General features: G+C 38.1%; 1 protein-coding gene across 2 annotated transcripts in view; it reads left to right on the top strand.

Moving 5' to 3' along the window:
• Positions 1–4,445, top strand: part of LOC126088545 (optineurin) — a 140,212-nt gene extending 135,767 nt beyond the window's left edge. For both annotated transcript variants that reach the window (XM_049906724.1, XM_049906723.1), the window contains one exon: positions 3,263–4,445. In XM_049906724.1, the coding sequence (XP_049762681.1) occupies positions 3,263–3,379 (117 nt within the window). In that variant the 3' untranslated portion in view covers positions 3,380–4,445. The remainder of the gene's footprint in view (positions 1–3,262) is intronic.
• Positions 4,446–22,768: the final 18,323 nt, after the last annotated feature.

Here is a 22,768-nt window from a genome sequence, read left to right as displayed (position 1 = left end):
ACACACACACACACACACACACACACACACACACAGAGAGAGAGAGAGAGAGAGAGAGAGAGAGAGAGAGAGAGAGAGAGAGAGGGGGGGGGGGGAGTTAAAGCTAAATATGTGACTGGGGGGGGGGGGGGGGGAGTTAAAGCTAAATATGTGACTGACCCCTTTTACAGACCAAGTAAGCTGTAAATAAACACTGCCGCTTGGCAAAGAAACTGTACTATTATACAAGTGCACTACAAATAAATAACATCTTCAAGACATTTTTCTTCAGAATAAATTGATGAGTTGTGTACAATATTAACTGATAAAATATATTTAAAAAGAAAGATGATGAGACTTACCCAACAAAAGCGCTGGCAGGTCGATAGACACACAAATAAACACAAACATACACACAAAACTCTAGCTTTCGCAACCAACGGTTGCCTCGTCAGGAAAGAGGGAAGGAGAAGGAAAGACAAAAGGATATGGGTTTTAAGGGAGAGGGTAAGGAGTCATTCCAATCCCGGGAGCGGAAAGACTTACCTTAGGGGGAAAAAAGGACAGGTATACACTCGCACACACACACATATCCATCCGCATATACACAGACATGTGTCTGTGTATATGCGGATGGATATGTGTGTGTGTGCGAGTGTATACCTGTCCTTTTTTCCCCCTAAGGTAAGTCTTTCCGCTCCCGGGATTGGAATGACTCCTTACCCTCTCCCTTAAAACCCATATCCTTTTGTCTTTCCTTCTCCTTCCCTCTTTCCTGGCGAGGCAACCGTTGGTTGCGAAAGCTAGAGTTTTGTGTGTATGTTTGTGTTTATTTGTGTGTCTATCGACCTGCCAGCGCTTTTGTTGGGTAAGTCTCATCATCTTTCTTTTTAAATATATTTTTCCCACGTGGAATGTTTCCCTCTATTATATTCATATTAACTGATAAAGTATATACACTTGTCTGGAGTGCCACACTTATGGGCTTCCAACTAACTTACGAATTTTGTCCATATTCTATATTGCTTTACCACCATCAAACCCGTCTTGGAATGTTTGGCCCTAAACTGTGGGCAGTGGTAAACGTAATATCTACTAATGGACTTGCCCAGCAATGCAGCACATGAACCTGTGCATTCATTACAGCACACACATCATCTGAAACTCCCACTATAAATCCAGTGCTTCTGAACTCTGAATTTGGGGCATGTGATGTCTTATGCTGCAGTAGTTTCTCTTTTCTTTTGCGTTTTTCTAATACTTTCCATTTATTTTTCTTGAGTGAATTTTATTTATCCTTACTATGGATGTGTAATTTTTTTTTTTCCTTCTCTGTCGTACACAGTGAAGATGAAGTACTTTTTTTCTGCTTCTTATCTTTTCCTTACAGCTGGTTCCAGTCATTTGCGTGGAGTTTCAGCTTTCACTTTTTTCTGAATGTTGTATGTACATTATTGTTGATATTCTTTAATCTTAGCTATTGTTGTTAGCTGTCACTTTCAGTTCCTTTCCTCTTCCTTGACCCACTGAGAGAGAGAGAGAGAGAGAGAGAGAGAGAGAGAGAGACCATTTTCCCGATAAGTGCATAAATTTTATTTTCTTCTGGTATATCAGGCTGCTTCTCCTGAGAGAAACCACACTAAAGATTCAAAACCTCAAGACTTAAGTATTTATTATTTTGTGTGTGTGTGTGTGTGTGTGTGTGTGTGTGTGTGTGTGTCAGTGAGAGAGACAGACCAATCAAATAATGAATGATTTCACAGAACTAGGCTGGACTTGTAAATTATTTGACAGTTTAGCTGTGTGAGAATTTGTATTATTAAAGTAAAGGAAAGAAGAATTACAGAAATTAAGACAAGATCAGCAAAGAGAAACCAGTGGATGTTGTAGGTGATGTATTGTGAATGGATAAAGAGACTTGAAGAGCAGTATTGTTAGGAACTTAATAGGGTTTCAGCTGAAATGCACGGAAAGATTTTAAGATAAATACTCACTATATTGTCAAGGAATTGTATGGTAGGCATGTATGTAAACAAGTTTTGAAACTTGCAGTTTAGCTTTTGGATATTGTCTTCTTTCAGAGCAGACACACACACACACACACACACACACACACACACACACACACACACACACGGTCAAGAACAAAAGCTAAATGAAAAGTTCCAGGCCTTGTTCTTGTACTTGTCTGCCCTGGAAAGTATAAAAGAAAATAATTATTATACACAACTGAAATGAAGATGGAAAAATGATCATTTTTTACACTAATTCACCTCTCATAAGTTATCTTTGTGTCCTTGTTACCTGCAGAAATTTTGTCTCCAATGGATTCTGTTGTTGTAGCACCTTAACAGTAACCTGTTAATTTGTATGAAGAACTAGTAGTTCCTTAAAAATTTCAGTTCCATGTTCAGCACAACTTCAGTTCTAGTTTGACTACTCTCATATAATAAGTATGTCAATTGCTTCAGCTTCATAGGCTGGAAGTTTTTTTATTTATTTGACAACATGTTGTACCATTTATTAAGAAATTCCACACTTATAAATTTTTCATACAAACATAACTTCGTTAACTTTGACATATTCACCTTTCATGTGAGAATGACTACGTCATTAATAAATTCTTTATGTCTCTCGCAAACTTTTTATAAGTAGTCAGATATTTCCAGAAACAATATTTGAATGGTTTTTATGCGTGAACAATGACGTCACTGTTTCTAGAGTGCATACAAAATTACTTCTCTTGAGTTGTTGTTGTTATTTATATTTGAACAAACAACAACACTGTCTGTGGCATTTGTTGCAACATATAGATGGTTGTTTGGGCTGTTGAACATGTTCATCAGCATACTGTCCGCCCCAGTAGCTGAGTGGTCAGCGTGACGGATTGCCGTCCTCCGGGCCCGGGTTCGATTCCCGGCTGGGTCGGAGATTTTCTCCGCTCAGGGACTGGGTGTTGTGTTGTGTTCATCATCATTTCATCCCCATCCGGCGTGCAGGTCGCCCAATGTGGCGCCGAATGTAATAAGCCCTGCGCCACGGCGGCCGGACCTGCCCCGCGAGGGGCCTCCCGGCCAATGACGCCAAACGCTCATCATCATCATCAGCATACTTAATGGTGTTGGGTAGTTTTTTATATCTGCAGCAGTTTGAAATAATTTAAAACCTTCTCTTCCTGTTGAAACATCCTTACACATTATAACGACTTCTAAGAAATTTTTAAATTTATTGGTGAGGCAATAAATGAAGAATTCTGATTAATAAGCATTTGTTTCCTTTGTAGGAAAGACAGGTGAACGACCTGTACCATTGCCCAAAGTGCAACATGAGTTTCTTTGTACTTCAAGCTCTGGAACGGCATGTGGATAGATGTCTGGATCTGCAGATGTTCCCTGAATGAAGTGCCAACAACAGCTAGAAGATAATTAATCAAACATTTATTTTCATGTAAAGAAACCTGCTTAAACTGTATATAGTCTTCTAGTTATGAGAGTGGTTAATAGCATTTCCCATATGTGCTTGTACAGCGTTCAGAAACAAATTCTATGTATGTTGCATCATAAATATTTTATAATATATTTGTCTACATAATTATCCTATTTGCAGTTTTCTACCATCTTTAACTTTCTGGGGGACCTTTTTTATTTCTTTATTCGTTCAGTGGCTTTCAGGTAGACTTCAAATTGGTGCTCCGTGTTAGCACTCAGTTTCCTTCTGCAGCCCATGTGCTACATGTTCAGTTTGTATTTTATTTGATGAAAAACTCTTCATGACATAATGTTTGTACATGGTTTCTGAATATTGTTTGAGGTGCTCCCATAGTTACCATTTCTGTTGTAAACTGTGTATGTGTGATTAGTATATATTTTATTATGCAGTTTTGTTCAGTCATTGTCAGATGGTGCATTTGTGACCATTATCTTCTGTTAGTGTATAATTCTTCAGTGGAGATTTAATTCGGAGGCAGATCATCAGTGATTTAAAACAAAATAAGTTATTGATATCCCATATATTACTGTAGCCTTTTTATTAACTTTCACAAAAAATTAAAATAACTTTTTAGTTAGCACAGAGAAATGAGGGAAAGCAGTTTTGCCACAATCTACAGCTCGTACAATGTGTTCATACGATCATTTGGAATATACCGATTCATTACAAACCAAACAAACCCTGGTAACTTTCAATCATTTGATGCCTTTTTTTCCTCACCTTTACTGATAGCAAATTGCTAATAAATTTCATTTTTACATGTGCGATCACTGTTAAAATTTAGCAATCATGCATTGTTTTCAAGAATATTCATTTCCTTACTTTTCCATTAATATTTCCCTTTGATTTTTGCCAAATTGCACTCTACTGATGAAATTTGGTTCATGACATCACTTATCAGTGTTTTGTTCTAGTTTGTGACAAAGTCAGTGAGTTGCAGTGCTTTTCTGATACTGTGATCGTAGTATTAGCAGTCTACTGATCGTAGTATTAGCAGTCTACTAAGTCAGTTTATGTCCAGGAAAGGGAATTGACTGAGGTTTACTGTGAGAAATCGACTGAGGTTTATTGTGAGTGAAGAGATCCAATAATTTGCCTGTTGTAACTATAATTATTTGCTACAGATACTGTTTTGTTGTATGTAGTCTGCCAGTATGGTCCTGCTTGCCAAAGGCAACTGTAGCTGCTTTATGTAAACTGAAATGATAAGACACAATGTCCGTAACATTTACAGAATGTTGAATTAAATTTACAAAGTACTTACAGAACATATTTCTCTTAATTTGTAAATATCAGAAAGCAGTTTCTCTTGCACTAGCACAGAATTTTATATACATTCTGCTGAGGTACGTACTAGCAATGGTATGAATTGGCTGCATTTTCTTTCGGGTATTGACAGTGTGCTAATAACCTTATCATCTTTTTGCCATGTAATCAAAGTATGGCTTACGTTTACCCTTATTTATTTTAAACAACAAAATCATTGTCATCTAAGTTGTTGCTCTTGAAAATCAGTATGTAATGCTACAGGAGCATTTTTTTAATGATATACAACCACCTTCAGTATAATAATTCAAGCTGATTCCAGTAGCAGCAATCTTTGCTAATTTTCTGTGAAAAGGCTGAGGGTGTGAAATTAGTAGCTGTGACTGATGTTGGCATGTATTTCCTGTGCTTCAGTATTTTGCATATGGCACTTTAATGAAGCAGTTATTTTGTAATTTATTTCAAACTGTTTTACATTTTGATATGATAATAATAGAGGGAAACATTCCACGTGGGAAAAACATATCTAAAAACAAAGATGGTGTGACTTACCAAACGAAAGTCGATAGACACACACACACACACACACACACACACACACAAACATACACACAAAATTCAAGCTTTCGCAACCAACGGTTGCTTCCTGATGAAGCAACCATTGGTTGCGAAAGCTTGAATTTTGTGTGTATGTTTGTGTTTGTTTGTGTGTCTATCGACCTGCCAGCACTTTCATTTGGTAAGTCACACCATCTTTGTTTTTAGATATGTTTTACATTTTGGTTACATTCTCCACCCACAATAGGATGCACTGCTGAGAGTGTGGCTGTAGTACCTAGTGATCCTAAATATTGTAATAGTTAAGCCTCTTGTAAGATTGGCACAAAGTTCCAAAATCTGTTGTTCTCAAGAACAGTAAAGTAAAAACTTAAAGTGTTAAACAGCTTTCACCGACTAGCTAGTAACCAAAACATTATTAACCATTTGGAAACATATTGTTTCGAATACAAATTATCCACCAGGAGTTTGAGTCCAATATTGAGTTTAATTCACATGAACTAAATTACACAGCTGTGGCTATTTATTTAATATCATCATGGTGCAGTATGGTAGTTTGCATTTTCTTTTTAGGCCAGTGGTTTGATCTTTATCCCACTTGATAATGTTCATATGATGTTTTGTATTTATTGTAATAAACTATTTATAAGAACAGTCATAAATTTTCTCTCTGTCTGTATATGTTAAATTAGGCCAAAACATGAGGCTGCTGTAATATTAAGCAGCATGCCAGTACCTTACTGAAATGATTGTTGAGCTTAAGTAATTAACAATAACTCATTTACTGGTATGAGTTACAAAAAGTAAAAATCTGTACACCTGGCAACAGATACCATTTTGCTGTTTTTGGTCACATTTTTCATTGTTACATTAGTTTCTCTGCTGATACAAAGTAAATTACATGTAGCATTATATTTCTTGTCACACAACTCATTTTTTGTATGATTACAGGATGTATTCATAAGTATGTTTATTAAATTGCTACTGAGCTTATTTTAGAAACTAGGGTGTAATATTTGACATCTATGTAATATTTGACATCTATGGGAGTTCTCAAACTAATTCCATCATTATAAGATTGTTCCTTGCAAAAATTTGTTTCAGTTTGAGTTGCCAGTGATGTAAATCTAGGAAAGAAATGAGTTTCTTTTAATGACCAGTTACTATCTCTGATGCTGTTGTATATTTTACAATCACTTATTATTATTATTATTATTATTATTATTATTGTTATTGTTATCATTATTGACTATCCTAGTGCTTCCATTGGTTTCATTAATACTGTTCATATGATGCCTGTATTTTATTAATATTTCAAATTTTATGAGCAGATATGTATATCACAAAACTATTTCATTTTTATTACATTAATAGACGTCTTTCATCCATTAAAAACATGTTTTAAACTGGAAAGCAACATTTTATACTCTTACCCAACTGTTCTAAGATGTATTAAATCTGTAAGTAAGGAGAATTAAAAATAGATTTCATATTTCAAACATTTTGATTGTTTTAAATTATATATTGATGCATACTTGCCAAACCCAGCTAAGCAGCAGACCAGCACAGTGAAAAATGGTTCAAATGGCTCTGAGCACTATGGGACTTAACATCTGTGGTCATCAGTCCCCTAGAACTTAGAACTACTTAAACCTAACTAACCTAAGGACATCACACATCACCCAGTCATCACGAGGCAGAGAAAATCCCTGACCCTGCCGGGAATCGAACCCGGGAACCCAGGCGTGAGAAGCGAGAGCACAGTGAAAAGAGGAAAAATTGGTTAACCTATGGACAAACAAATAAATTTCAAGATGTTTTGTGTGTGTGTGTGTGTGGGGGGGGGGGGGGGGGGGCACATGCATTCACGGAGTCTCTCTCTCTCTCTCTCTCTCTCTCTCTTTCTTTCTTCTTTCTTATATATATATATATATATATATATATATATATATCTGCCTACGTAGATCAACACCTTCAACCCATTACATGCAGTCTCCCATCCTTCATCAAAGACACCAACCACTTTCTCGAACGCCTGGAATCCCTACCCAGTCTCTTACCCCCGGAAACCATCCTTGTAACCATTGATGCCACTTCCTTATACACAAATATTCCGCATGTCCAGGGCCTCGCTGCGATGGAGCACTTCCTTTCACGCCGATCACCTGCCACCCTACCTAAAACCTCTTTCCTCATTACCTTAGCCAGCTTCATCCTGACCCACAACTTCTTCACTTTTGAAGGCCAGACATACCAACAATTAAAGGGAACAGCCATGGGTACCAGGATGGCCCCCTCGTACGCCAACCTATTCATGGGTCGCTTAGAGGAAGCCTTCTTGGTTACCCAGGCCTGCCAACCCAAAGTTTGGTACAGATTTATGGATGACATTTTCATGATCTGGACTCACAGTGAAGAAGAACTCCAGAATTTCCTCTCCAACCTCAACTCCTTTGGTTCCATCAGATTCACCTGGTCCTACTCTAAATCCCATGCCACTTTCCTTGACGTTGACCTCCACCTGTCCAATGGCCATCTTCACACATCCGTCCACATCAAACCCACCAACAAGCAACAGTACCTCCATTATGACAGCTGCCACCCATTCCACATCAAACGGTCCCTTCCCTACAGCCTAGGTCTTCGTGGCAAACGAATCTGCTCCAGTCCGGAATCCTTGAATCATTACACCAACAACCTGAAAACAGCTTTTGCATCCCGTAACTACCCTCCCGACCTGGTACAGAAGCAAATAACCAGAGCCACTTCCTCATCTCCTCAAACCCGGAACCTTCCACAGAAGAACCCCAAAAGTGCCCCACTTGTGACAGGATACTTTCCGGGACTGGATCAGATTCTGAATGTGACTCTCCAGCAGGGATACGACTTCCTCAAATCCTGCCCTGAAATGAGATCCATCCTTCATGAAATCCTCCCCACTCCACCAAGAGTGTCTTTCCGCCGTCCACCTAACCTTCGTAACCTCTTAGTTCATCCCCATGAAATCCCCAAACCACCTTCCCTACCCTCTGGCTCCTACCCCTGTAACCGCCCCCGGTGTAAAACCTGTCCCATGCACCCTCCCACCACCACCTATTCCAGTCCTGTAACCCGGAAGGTGTACACGATCAAAGGCAGAGCCACGTGTGAAAGCACCCACGTGATTTACCAACTGACCTGCCTACACTGTGAAGCGTTCTATGTGGGAATGACCAGCAACAAACTGTCCATTCGCATGAATGGACACAGGCAGACAGTGTTTGTTGGTAATGAGGATCACCCTGTGGCTAAACATGCCTTGGTGCACGGCCAGCACATCTTGGCACAGTGTTACACCGTCCGGGTTATCTGGATACTTCCCACTAACACCAACCTGTCAGAACTCCGGAGATGGGAACTTGCCCTTCAGCATATCCTCTCTTCTCGCTATCCGCCAGGCCTCAATCTCCGCTAATTTCTAATTTCAATCTGCCGCCGCTCATACCTCACCTGTCTTTCAACATCATCTTTGCCTCTGTACTTCCGTCCCGACTGACATCTCTGCCCAAACTCTTTGCCTTTACAAATGTCTGCTTGTGTCTGTGTATGTGTGGATGGATATGTGCGTGTGTGCGAGTGTATACCTGTCCTTTTTTCCCCCTAAGGTAAGTCTTTCCGCTCCCGGGATTGGAATGACTCCTTACCCTCTCCCTTAAAACCCATATCCTTTTGTCTTTCCTTCTCCTTCCCTCTTTCCTGATGAGGCAACCGTTGGTTGTGAAAGCTAGATTTTTGTGTGTATGTTTGTGTTTGTTTGTGTGTCTATCGACCTGCCAGCGCTTTTGTTGGGTAAGTCTCATCATCTTTCTTTTTAAATATATTTTTCCCACGTGGAATGTTTCCCTCTATTATATTCATATATATATATATATATATATATATATATATAGTCTGTGTATATGCGGATGGATATGTGTGTGTGTGCGAGTGTATACCTGTCCTTTTTTCCCCCTAAGGTAAGTCTTTCCGCTCCCGGGATTGGAATGACTCCTTACCCTCTCCCTTAAAACCCAAATCCTTTTGTCTTTCCCTCTCCTTCCCTCTTTCCTGACGAGGCAACCGTTGGTTGCGAAAGCTAGAATTTTGTGTGTATGTTTGTGTGTCTATCGACCTGCCAGCGCTTTTGTTTGGTAAGTCTCATCATCTTTCTGTTCTTCGTGCTAAGTGCAAATTTAGAAGTCAGAAACCCAGGAATCGTCTGCATTCTTATATTCCCATCTGCTGCTGATCTCTTTTTATTTAAAGGACGTTTTTGACAGTCATCTGCCTGATTATGTAAGGTTCTAATATCAATAAAAACTGAGAGGAACTTGTTCACTGTTATTAAGCAACAAAGTAAATTTGTGTGTGTACAAAATGGCATAGTGGCATAGGGGAATTGTTGGAGCTCTATCAGAAAAAATATAACACAGTGGTATGTTGCTGTTGCATACAGTGACTCTGTAAAGTGTTTCCTTCACATGTAGTTCAGCAGTCACAATAAATTGTTCAAAAGAAGTCATTGCCCACTTCCGACTATGAAATGTTTGTTGAAGTGTGTTATCAGTAAAGTTCAACTTGCATTTCATTCTTGAGTGAGCTTCTTGAACTACACTAAAACGTTGTTTGTAGCCATTTGACGCTGTAACACGGTAGGAAAGTTCTGGTAGAATGTAAATAATTTAGGAATGAAGAAGCTTTTAGTCATCAGTATGCACACACAAAAGAGAAAGTAAACTTGCTAGCTTTCAGAATCAATCCATTCATGAGCTATAGTACAAATACACAGATGAAACATTGTACAAATACACAGATAAAATGCACACACGGGGGGACACACAATGCCGTGATTGCAGTTTGATAGATTGACTGGATGGGGTGCGCAGAGGGAGCACGGTGGAGAGGCAGAAGGCAGGAAGATGTATGGGGAGTGGGAAGTTAGTGGGTTGGAGGGAGACACTTGGTTTGGTGGCTAGGAGTGTGGGTGGCAGGTGTACATGCTAGGAATGTGATGCACAGATGCCAGAGCTGGTGGGCAGGGCAGGGTGGCTACAGACTGGGAGTGTATCTGGAATTACCAGGGAATTTTATGCAACCAGGAAATATCTGGGAATGTTTTTGTGAGTGCCATATATATGTTAAAAAAATTACCACAGCATGGTCTTCACAACATAGCATGCCATCTATGGACTGCAGCTGGAAGCTTACTGCACATCATTGTTTGGGATAATATCGTATTTGTTAAGAACTGTAGTCATGCTTCTATGTTCTGTTACAGATACTCTGGAAACTTTGAATCGTGAAACATACTACATGTTCCTGGGATGAATTGCCTAAAACTTGCTGTTGATGATGTGCGGTTTTCTCAGAATGGATTGGTAGTGAAGGGCTCATGTTGTTAGCCAATCAACAGATTGTAGTAATACTTAGGAAGTTTATTTTTTGTGCTAACATACACTTTTTGAATGGAACAATGCCTGTTGACATTAAAAAACTGAAAGTAGGATAAATTATAACGTCAGTGATGTTAGCTGCAGCATTCTAGACTGAGCTGTTTATGAGATATATTATGAAAATTTCCCACACAGACTCTTGTACAATACTTTGGGTGTACTAAAGAGCAACACAAGTGCATACAATAGTTATATGGATTCTGACCAGTAACAAGACAATTGACAATCACAAGTTGTGTTCAAAATTACCACCAGCAGTGGCAATACACACTTCCAGCCTGGGATAGAACGACTGCTGCACCCCGTGCTAGTATTTCAGCAGAGACCTCAACAGGCTGCAGTAACATGTTGTTGCATAGCATCAGGTATAGTTGGTATGTCCTTGCAGACTGCGTCTTTCATCTTTCCCCACAGAAAAATGTCTACAGGCGTCAAATCCGGAGAACAAGAAGGCCAAGGTACAGGTCCTCTGCGTCCAATTCAACGATGCAACCATCATGTTGGTACCACAGGTTCCGGCTAGTCTGCAGAGGAATTTCTTCAAGCATCTGTGGAAGATGGTTGTTAGGAGGCTGTGATACCTGTGTGCATTCAGTGTCCCGTCTATGAAACAAGGGCCTATGAGCTGATGGTTCACTATCCCACACCACAGGTTTACACTCCATGGACACTGACGTTTCACCTACCCAAAAGAAGAGACACCATATGTGTGTGTGTGTGTGTGTGTGTGTGTGTGTGTGTGGCATCCTAGGGTATTTCGTGCTGTTTAAATGTTCGCTGTGTCCTAATGGCGTAGTGATCAGAGCAACTGCCTAGTAAGCAGGAGACCTGGGTTCAAAGCCTGGTCCAGCACAATTTTTCACCTTTCCCCATTGCTTTCAGTCAATGCCTGCACATAGCCAGTGTCTGAATCCTTTGTGTCTTAATGGCTGCTGGATCAAAAAATGGTGTCTGCTCTTTTGGGCATGTGTTTGTCCTTAGGGACATGCCCAAAAGAATTGACACTGTGTACAAGTTGATCGCATACCTTCTGTGGTGCTTTTATGCAGCCAAAGCAATTACTTTTGATGCTAGTCCAGTTTATGTGTAGAAGCACAAAACAAAAATATCTATTTAGAATTATTGTTGTTATTTTGTACTCAGTGGAACATTGTGCTTAAAGACATGAGTTTCCTGTTGTTATTGATAAGTGCAAAAGTTGTTTACGACTTACAAAAACACGTGTTATATAAGTTTGATGAAATATTGAAGCAATGTTTGATGTATTCTTGTTTTGTTATTTCTTATTATTTTACCTTTTCGTTGAAAGCTACTTCAACCTTTTCTAGCTCTATATGATAAATCTGTATTGTTTTCTTTATTTGTACGACAACACTCCTTTGTTTCACTTCACAGATCAACAATATTTGAATAAAACATGAATTATGCATTGACAAATTCAGTTTTTCTATAAATACTCTTTATTCTTTGGTAACAAACATTTCTGGACGGTTCACCACTTCTGGTTCTTAGGGGAATCTAGTGAGACACATCTCACATACATAAAGAAATCTATCTATGAAGTAACACCAAATAGGTATGCAACACTACGTATGTATGGGAAGTGTGGCTATGATCTTAACTGACCAAAGCTATTAGAAAAACTACCATTGTTACATGTACTTATGGTAGCCAGTGAGGGAGGGGCGTAAAAAAAAAAAAAAAGAGAAATATTAATGGTGCACATTGTGTACTTGTAGTGTTTGGTTGTGCCACTGGAGGGCTGTTGTAGGATTTCTCTGGAGTCATTCTGCCAGGCGACATTACCCGACAGCGACTAATGTGGTTTCTCTAGCAGCTCTGTGAGTGCGCATACAGAGCAGATGTGACACAAGGAAATAGCTACTTCTTACAAACAACGTACACTATGAAATTTTGTTGTTTTACTCGGCAAGAACGCAGTGGAAATTGTGACGATACAAACTTCTTACAAAGATCATGCTCTTAATAAAAACTCAAGTGTACAAATGGTTTTCTTGGTTTAAAAAGGGAGAAATGGCCACCAAAGATCAGCCTCATGCCAGTCACCCCTTAATTGCTCGAAGCGAGAGCATCGGCAAAAATCTGTGATCTAGTCAATGCAGGACAGTCAACCAAATTGAGGACTTATCCAGGGTGTCCTGAGCTCAATTCAGTGCATTTTGACCATTGGTTTTGGGATGCGAAGAGGGGCAGCAAAGTCTGTGCTGAGACTTCTCACTGGAGATCAGACGGATCATCGTGCTCGAGACTGTCATGAAATGAAGGACCATTCAAAGATGACAAAATTATCACAGACAATGATTCATGATGCTGTGGGTATGATCCAGAAAGTAAACAACAGTCAATCCCATGGAAGTCAACTGGATCGTCTAGTCCAGAAAAAAATCGGTATGTGAAATTGAATGTGAAAACATTGATCAGGTTTTTTGACATCAAAGGTATCATGTGCTCAGAATTTGTCCCTTAAAAACCAGACAGTAAGCCACCAATTCTATTTGGAGGTTATGAAAAGACTGTGCAGAAGTTTGGCATGAAAACGTTCGACTTAGTGGAATTCAGGTGAGCAGTTCCTGCATCATGACAACACACCCGTGCACACAGCTCTCAGTATTTGTCAGTTTCAGGCATCAGCAAAGATGACTAACTTGACCCACACACCCTATTAGGCAGATTTAGCACCCTTTGACTTATTCCTGTTCCCAAGAATAAAAAGAGACTTGAAAGGGAATGGTTTGCCGATGTCGAAGACGTAAATCCAGTGTCACGAAGATGCTAGCGGGTATCAAAGTGGACAAATTTAAAAGATGCTTCTGACACTGGAATGAACATTTTGACAAGTGAAGTAATGCTAATGGAGAGTACTTTGAAGTATATTAAGGCTGTATTTGAAAAACAACAAAAGTAAATGATTTCTACAAAGAAATTCCAGTTACTTTTAGGTTCCACTTTGAACAGTTGTGTACAGTTGTCTTGCAACACTACTTATAAGTCAATGTGCTCAGCTGGAAGTGACATAATCATTTTAGAAAATGTTCATTGATAGTGAAATAGCCAGTAGAATGGAACAGCAGTGAACTAAAATTGTGTACTCAATTCTCTATGGGATTGCTCCCATATAAAGATAGACTGGTGGAATCTATTACTTCTCATAATTGTTTTGTTATAGGATTTGATATGTCATTCGTTGAAGTTTGTCAAGAAACTCAGATGGATATAAGTTAAAAATTCTGGAACAATTTTGGGGGGGGGGAGGGTGAAATGAAGTTTGTAAATGATGATTAACATTTACTTTTCTTCATTGTTCATTGTTGATATGCTTCTGTTGTTCAAGGCAATGCTTCTACCTCTTATGTGCCTTAATAAAATTTTACAAATCTCAATGGATAGATCAAATATTATCATAAATTTTTCAGAGATCTGACATCTGAGCTGCAGTCTACTAAAGAAATCAATGCTCTAATGTTACTTGATTTGTGCAGTTGTGCTTTCCTTATAATGCATGGTACATTTAAATGTGGATCTGAAGCCACTAATTGAATATTGTCAATTGTTAAGGTCAACTTATTATCTGTTTAAGGATGTACTAGCTTGTTGCACTCAGTTAACAGAGTATTCAGGGTCAAATATTTATCTTCAAAAGTTTTGTGCAGTCAGTTGGGTAGAAAATGAAAGTGTTGCTGCTCGGGCTATTGAAGTTATTTGGAATATTAAAAAACGGTGGCAGGTTTACAGCATGCTAATAAACTGAGTAGCACCAGCTTCAAGATTGTAACTGGGGCTCTTTCAGATCCTTTTAAGTAGAATTCTGTCTGTCATTAGCAGCTGAGTCACAACTATTCCTAAAAGAATATCAAATGAATGTTCCTGTGGCACCATATCTGCATAGCTCTTCAGTAACAGTTATTCAAAATATAATGTGAAGATGTGTCAAAACAGATGTACTGAAGTGTGTTGACTCCTTATTAAGTATAGACTTAAGTGATAAAAACAGTCAAATAGACTTAGGATTTGGTTTTTTTTTTTTTTTTTTTACAGTTTAGAAAAGTTGCTGCAACTGCTTTCGTGTTTTTATCCTAAAGTCAGATGTTGGAGATTGAAAAGTCTCCTCACTATTCTGAATGAAAATAATTGAATCATTGGTATTGCAGCTGATGAAATTGCTGTAGATTTCAACAATTTATGTTCTCAACCTTCAGCACAACTACTAATCAAAAATTATTCACAGGCTAACTAACGTTTAGATAATTTTTAGAATGAATTATTTCTTACATACACCAATCCACAACTGTTACAGATAGTTACAATTTCATCTCGTAGCAGTGCATGGTCTTTCATTCAATTCTGAATGCTTAGTTGAGAATATGAAAAATGAGACTTATTGCTCAAAGTTTAATGTGTGAATCTGTCATAAATGAAACAAATGAAGATGTTGCAAATCCTGATGTTCCAATGTTCCAAAATCATTAATTCAGTCTTACCGGAACTCGCATTCAGAATTATCAGAAGTAGTTTAATGTCAAAATAAAGAAGGTGCAATAACTGAATCAGAAGATTTGAAAAGAAAACATGGAAAGGGGGGGGGGGGGGGGGGGCTAGCTCATACTAAGCTTATTTTTTTGGTATTCATTTTAAATTATGTATATCTTACAAGATTTTTAAATTACTTATATATTATCAACTGTGGCAATGTACTAAAAATTAATAAAATAAAAAATAAACTATTTAAATAAACATAGTTAAAAGTTTTTCTTAAATTTTTGTGCCAGATTTAATTATTGGCAGAAAAAAGTTAAAACTTCAATTTTTTTGATAATGTGAATAAAATCTGAGAATCAGGGAAAAATATAACAAACTGTACTGGAAAACCTGGAAATATTAGGGAATTTCTGAATCATTTCTTTGGGGCCACCCTGGCAGTAAAACTTGATGGTGACTTGCGACGTGACATGGGAGGTGGTGATAGGGCAGAGGAGGAGGAAACTTGGGTGGAGGGTGTGGAGATAATGGGTTAATGGAGATTGAAGTTAGAAGGGGCTAATGATGACTTGCAAGGACAATTCCCATCTGGCTAGCCCAGAAAATCTGGTGGTGGAGGGAATGATCCATATGGTCCAGGTTGTGAAACAGACATCGAAATCGAACATGTTGTGCTTGGTATCATGTTGTACCACTGGGTGGTCAACTTCAGTTTTGGTCATAGTTTGGCGATGGCTATTTATTCTGGTGAACAACTGGTTGGTTGTCATATCAACGTAAAATGCTGTGCAGTGGTTGCAGCAAAGTTGGTATATGACATGACTGCTTTCACATGTGGCCCTGTCTCTGATGGGATAGGATCAGGCTGTGACCGAACTGGGGTAGGAAGTGTGGGGTGGGTGGATTTGGCAGGTTCTGCACCTGGGTCTTCCCTGTGGGAAGGGCTTGGGGGTGGAAGTGACATAGCGATGGACTAGAATGTTGTGGAGGTTGGTTGGATGATGGAATACCACTTGAGGAGGGGTGGGAAGGATCTTAGATAGGATGTCCCTCATTTCAGGACCTGATGATAGATAATAAAAGCCTAGGATTCGGCTCAGTTGTTGCAGTCCAGGGTGATACTGGGTGATGAGAGGGGTTGGTCCTTAGCTGATTCCTAGGGGTTATGAGAGGTTTAGGGATGAATGAGAATATGCAATTTTGTCATATGATGACATGTTGGAGACCGTGGCTGTTTTTGAAGACAAATGTTGATGGTGTAATGACAGCAACCAGCCACAAATTTACTTTGAGTTCCTTTATTCAAAGGAAACCGTTACCAGTTTCGAATCGTTGCGATTCATCATCAGACGGTTTACACGCTTTCTTTCTGACATTTGGTGTATTTTTATAGATTAATTGTCCCTAAATATAAATAAAACATAATTACAAACACGCCACACACAGATGGTTGCGTTGCAGATTTTCGTTGTATGTGACTTACGTGAAACGTCGGTTTCGAGTGATTGTTTCCATAACGTTCATCCAATCAATGTAAATGCATTTCCACTGCATCCTCGTTGTTGCACACGTAATAGTTCTCACTGTACACTTTAGATTTGTCGCTGAGATCATTCCAACCACGCACCACATGTTTTGGTACATACAAAGAGTTTACAAACATGTGGGTGTCACAGATACTATGATATATCGTAACATTTGACAATGATGTCCTATGTTTGGAAAGGATCATATATTCTTTTACAAAACTGGATCATAAATTCTTTTACAAAACTGTAATGTCAATTACATTAGTACAGAGAGATTGAAATTATTATTATTATTTTTTTTTTTAAATATATATCTGTTATTGCTAATTTACTTATAAAGTTTTTTATATATATGTAGAACTGTATAGGTAAAATAGTATATTATTTTATTACATTTGGCAGCATGAGAATTATAGTAACATATAAATTTTCTACTTGATCTGCAGATAGGTGTATTAATATTATTTGCTTTGGAGGCTGGAAAGTAATTTTTGGAAATTTTTCAGGAAAGGGGTGTTAGCCAACTCTGTTTGTTCATTAAGGATATAGTCTGGGGTGCTGTTTTTGTGTGTGTGTATTTCTAATTCTTCTAATATATTCATAGTGGCTCCTTTTTCTGTTAGATGCAAAATCTTTAAGTTGTCCTCAATGCTTCCCACTGAATGGTTTTCTTCAGCAATATGGGCTGCAAATGCTGATTTGTTCAAGTTACCAAGTCTTAGAGCATCAATATGTTCTTTGTATCTAATTTCAAAACTTCTGCCTGTCTGTCCAATGTAGAATTTTGGGCACGTATCACATTTGAGTTTGTATATTCCTGATTTACGTTAGGGACTCTTGGAGGTGTATACATCATGGATTACTTTTTGTTGTAATTTATTATTTGTGGAAAAGCTGATTCTGATATTTTTCTTCTTTTTAAATAAGTTTGCTATTTGGTATGAAAGTGGGCCTATGTATGGGAGAGTAGCATATTTAGGTTTGGCTTCAGTGGCACACTGATTTGGCTTGAAGTGACTGCTGTGAAATGGATCTGTGGGTTTTGTCTGCATTTTGTTGTGGAGTTTTTCTATTATTGTGGGTTTATATTCATTATTATGAGCAACTGTTTTAATTATATTGATTTCATTTTGTTGGTCTGTGTCACTCATTGGTACTTTTTTAATTTGGTGTAGCATCGTTCTGAAATATGCCATTTTTGTTGGCGAGGGTGGCAAGATGAGTTGCTAATACTGACATCTGTGGTGGTAGGTTTTCTGTAAATACTGAATTGATGTTTATTGTTACTATTGCAAATTTTCAGGTCAAGAAAGTTAATGCTTTTATTAGTTTCATGTTCAACTGTGAATTTAATATTTTTGTGCATTTTGCTAAAATCTGCTGCTAATGTATCTATTTCATTGCTTGTACCATCAAAAAGCAGTATTGTATCATCAACATATCTTCTGTAGTATATTATTTTGTTTGAGATGTGCTGGTTGGCAGAAAAGAATTTTTGTTCTATATGGTTGATGTAGATGTCAGCCAATATCCCAGCTAAGCTACTTCCCATTGCCAAACCATCATGTTGTTGGTACAGTTTGTTGTTGAAGCTAAAGTAATTATGCTCTAGAATAAGTGAAAGTATTTCTATGAGTTCACATATCTCTGCAACACTAATTTTCTTATATCTAAGCAGATTGTTTCTTATAATGTTAATAGTCTCTTTTACAGGGATGTTCGTGTACAGGTTGACTATGTCTAGTGATGCTAATTTAGCTGTTGGTGGGATGTGGATGTCTTTAATTAAGCTTATGAGTTCATGTGTGTTATGTATGGTGTAGTTATTTTCAAATGTATAGTATTTGGTAATGAGGTCTTTTAATTTACGGCTTATGAAGTATGAAGGGCTGTTTCTTGAGTTAACAATCGGGCGAATGGGACAATTTTCTTTATGAACCTTTGGCTGTGCACGCAGTTTTGGTGCCGAGGGATTCATTGTTATGCAGTTACGTATTTCATATTTGTTCAGTAAAAAGTTAGAGTTTTGTAGTAGCTTTCGGAGTTTAGTTTGGAATTTTACTGTAGGATCTGTCTTTATTTCAGTAATATTGTTGCTATGGAAAAATTGCAAGGTTTTCTCTACATATTCTCTTTCATGCATTATGATTAAAGAATTTCCTTTGTCAGCTTTTACTATGAGTGCTTTACTTTCAGACAGTTTGCTGTTAATATTTTTCAAATCTTTAAGTTCAGTGTTTTTGCAGGTATTATTTGTTTGAAGTTGTTTCATTATCAGTTTATTTGTCTTGTATGAAACTGCATTTTACTCACATATTGCTGAAGAAAACCATTCAGTGGGAAGCATTGAGGACAACTTAAAGATTTTGCATCTAACAGAAAAAGGAGCCACTATGAATATATTAGAAGAATTAGAAATACACACACACAAAAACAGCACCCCAGACTATATCCTTAATGAACAAACAGAGTTGGCTAACACCCCTTTCCTGAAAAATTTCCAAAAATTACTTTCCAGCCTCCAAAGCAAATAATATTAATACACCTATCTGCAGATCAAGTAGAAAATTTATATGTTACTATAATTCTCATGCTGCCAAATGTAATAAAATAATATACTATTTTACCTATACAGTTCTACATATATATAAAAAACTTTATAAGTAAATTAGCAATAACAGATATATATTTTTAAAAAAAATAATAATAATAATTTCAATCTCTCTGTACTAATGTAATTGACATTACAGTTTTGTAAAAGAATTTATGATCCAGTTTTGTAAAAGAATATATGATCCTTTCCAAACATAGGACATCATTGTCAAATGTTACGATATATCATAGTATCTGTGGCACCCACATGTTTGTAAACTTTTTGTATGTACCAAAACATGTGGTGCGTGGTTGGAATGATCTCAGCGACAAATCTAAAGTGTACAGTGAGAACTATTACGTGTGCAACAACGAGGATGCAGTGGAAATGCATTTACATTGATTGGATGAACGTTATGGAAACAATCACTCGAAACCGACGTTTCACGTAAGTCACATACAACGAAAATCTGCAACGCAACCATCTGTGTGTGGCGTGTTTGTAATTATGTTTTATTTATATTTAGGGACAATTAATCTATAAAAATACACCAAATGTCAGAAAGAAAGCGTGTAAACCGTCTGATGATGAATCGCAACGATTCGAAACCGGTAACGGTTTCCTTTGAATAAAGGAACTCAAAGTAAATTTGTGGCTGGTTGCTGTCATTACACCATCAACATTTGAATGAGAATATGCCATGGGAAATCTGTTTGTGGACTAGTTATAGGGATTAGTGCTGTCGTGAAGGCTCTTGTAAGGCCTCCAGTATACTGGGCAAGGAGTTCTTACACTGCAGATATGCTGTCCATGAGTGGCTGGGCTGTATGGGAATGATTTTTCGGTGTAGAAGGGTCAAAAGCGATCAAAATGTAGATTCCATAGATGGATAGTGGGCTGATATGGATAAATACATGAATTGAACCATCAGAAGGATGATCTACATCCAGAATGGTGGCAAACTGGACTGAGGAGGACCAGGTGAAGTGGATGCGAGAGAAGATGTTAAGAATGTGGAGAATTAGGGGTAGGGTGTTTGGTGCCTCATCCAGATGATCAAGATATCATCAGTGAACCTGAGCCAGACAAAACGTTTAGGATTCTGGGAGACAAGGGAGGTTTCCTCTACATGACGCATAAACAGCTTGGCATAGACATCCTCCTATACCAAGTTGTTTATGAAACATCCAGAGGATGCTTACCTAGCCACCTAAAACCCTGAATCCCTAATATAATTCAGGTTTGTTGATGACATCTTAATGATATGGATGCACAGCCAAGACACTCTATCATCATTCCTCCAAAACATCAAGACCTTCTCTCACATCTCACCTCATCATCCTCAAACCGACACACCACTTTGTTGGATGTTGACTCCTACCTCTCTGATTGCTGTCCATATCCAGTGCACTAACCATCAACAGTACTTACATTTTAACAGCTATCATCCATTCCACACCAAGAAAATACCATATAGCCTGGCCACCTATTGATCTCATATCTGCAGTGATGAGAATTCCCTTGCCCAATGTGCTGAAGGTCTCATGAGGGCTTGTACAGACAGACACTACCTCACAAACCTGTTCTGCAAACAGATTTACTGGACCTAACACTCACACGCCTCATCACCCTGTTTCACTCGCTGCTCCAATGGCAGCTTCCCTTTCATGTCCTTCAGCTCTTATGGCTACAGTCTGGTTTCTGTAAAAGTTGTAAATAACCTTTTGTTCCCTATATTTTATCCCTGATACCTACAAAATTTCAAGTAGTGTAGTTCAGTCAACATTGTCAAAATCTTTCTCTAAATCTGCAAATGCTATTAACATAGGATTTCCTTTCCTTAATGTATCTCCTAGGATAAATTGTAGGGTCACTATTGCTTTGCATGTTCCCACATTTATCCAGAACCCTAACTGATCTTCCCCAAGGTCAGCTTCTACCTGTTTTCTCTTTCTTCTGTGTATGATTCATGTCAATATTTTGCAACTTGACTTATTGATGTGATGGTTCAATAGTATTCACACCTCTCAGCACTTACCTTCTTTGGAACTGGAATGTTTATATTCGTCCTGAAGTCTGAGGGTATTTCACTTGTCTCATATATCTTGCACATGAGGTAGTATAGTTTTGTCATGCCTGACTCTTGAAATCATCTCAATGATTCTTAAGAGAATGTTGTCTACTCCAGGGGCCCTGTTTTCAGCATAATGTCTTACAGTGCTATGTCAAATTCTTCTTGCAGGGTGACATTTCCAGTCTCATCTTCACCTACTTCTCTTTTCTTTCTATAGTATCGTTTTCAAGTTTGTTTCCCAAATATAGACCCTCTATATATTACTTCCACCTTTCCTTTCTTGCTTAGTACTTGCTTGCCATCTGAGTTATTGATATTTATACAGCTGCTTCTGTATTCTCCAAAGGTGTCTCTAATTTTCCTATGCTTGACATTTGTCTTTCCCCTAGGTATGCATGCTTTTACAGCCTAGTATTAGGCCTGTAGCCATCCTTGTGTAACCATTTTCGATTTTCCTTCAGTCTCATTTTTTAGATGTCTGTATTTCCTTTCACCTTCTTTGTTTCCTGCATTTTATATTTTCTCCTTTCATCAGTTAAATTCCACATTTCCTGTGTTATGCAAGGATATGATCCTCTGTTGTCCTCCATATTTCATCTATCAAACCCACCCATTCATCTTTTATTGTATTCCTTTCTCCTGTTTCAGTCCACTGTTGCTAAATCTTCCTCTGAAACTCTCAACGGCGTTTCACTCCTTCAATATATTCGGGTCTCATCATCTTAACTTCTTACCTTTTTGTACTTTTTTTAATCTCATAGCCAATTAATTATAGACTCCACATCAGTTCCTGGATGTGTATTACAGTTTAAAATCTGGTTTCAACATCTCTAACGTACCTTTAATAAGCAATCACAAACCTCCCAGTGTCCCTAGGTCCCTTCCACTAATAAAACGTTATTACAGAAATCTTAAACCAAATGTTAGCGATTATTAAATTATGCTCTGTGCAAAATTCTACCATGTGCAGGCCGGGGTGGCTGAGCAGTTGTAGGCGCTACAGTCTGGAACCGTGTTACCGCTACGGTCGCAGGTTCGAATCCTGCCTCGGGCGTGGATGTGTGTGATGTCCTTAGGTTAGTTAGGTTTAAGTAGTTCTAAGTTCTAGGGGAGTGATGACCTCAGAAGTAAAGCCTCATGGTGCTCGCGCCATTTTTTTCTACCATGTGACTATCTCTTTCATTCCTGTCCCCCAGTACATATTACCCTAATGTTTTTCCTCCTCTTCCTTTTCATACTACAGAGTTCCAATCATCCGTTACAAATTTCCATCTCCATTAACTAATTTCCTCTATCTCATCATACATTCTTT

Source organism: Schistocerca cancellata, chromosome 6 (genome assembly GCF_023864275.1).
Source record: "Schistocerca cancellata isolate TAMUIC-IGC-003103 chromosome 6, iqSchCanc2.1, whole genome shotgun sequence".
Lineage (NCBI taxonomy): Eukaryota > Metazoa > Arthropoda > Insecta > Orthoptera > Acrididae > Schistocerca > Schistocerca cancellata.
Note: the sequence above shows the minus strand (reverse complement) of the source record. Positions and strands in the feature narration are given on the sequence as shown.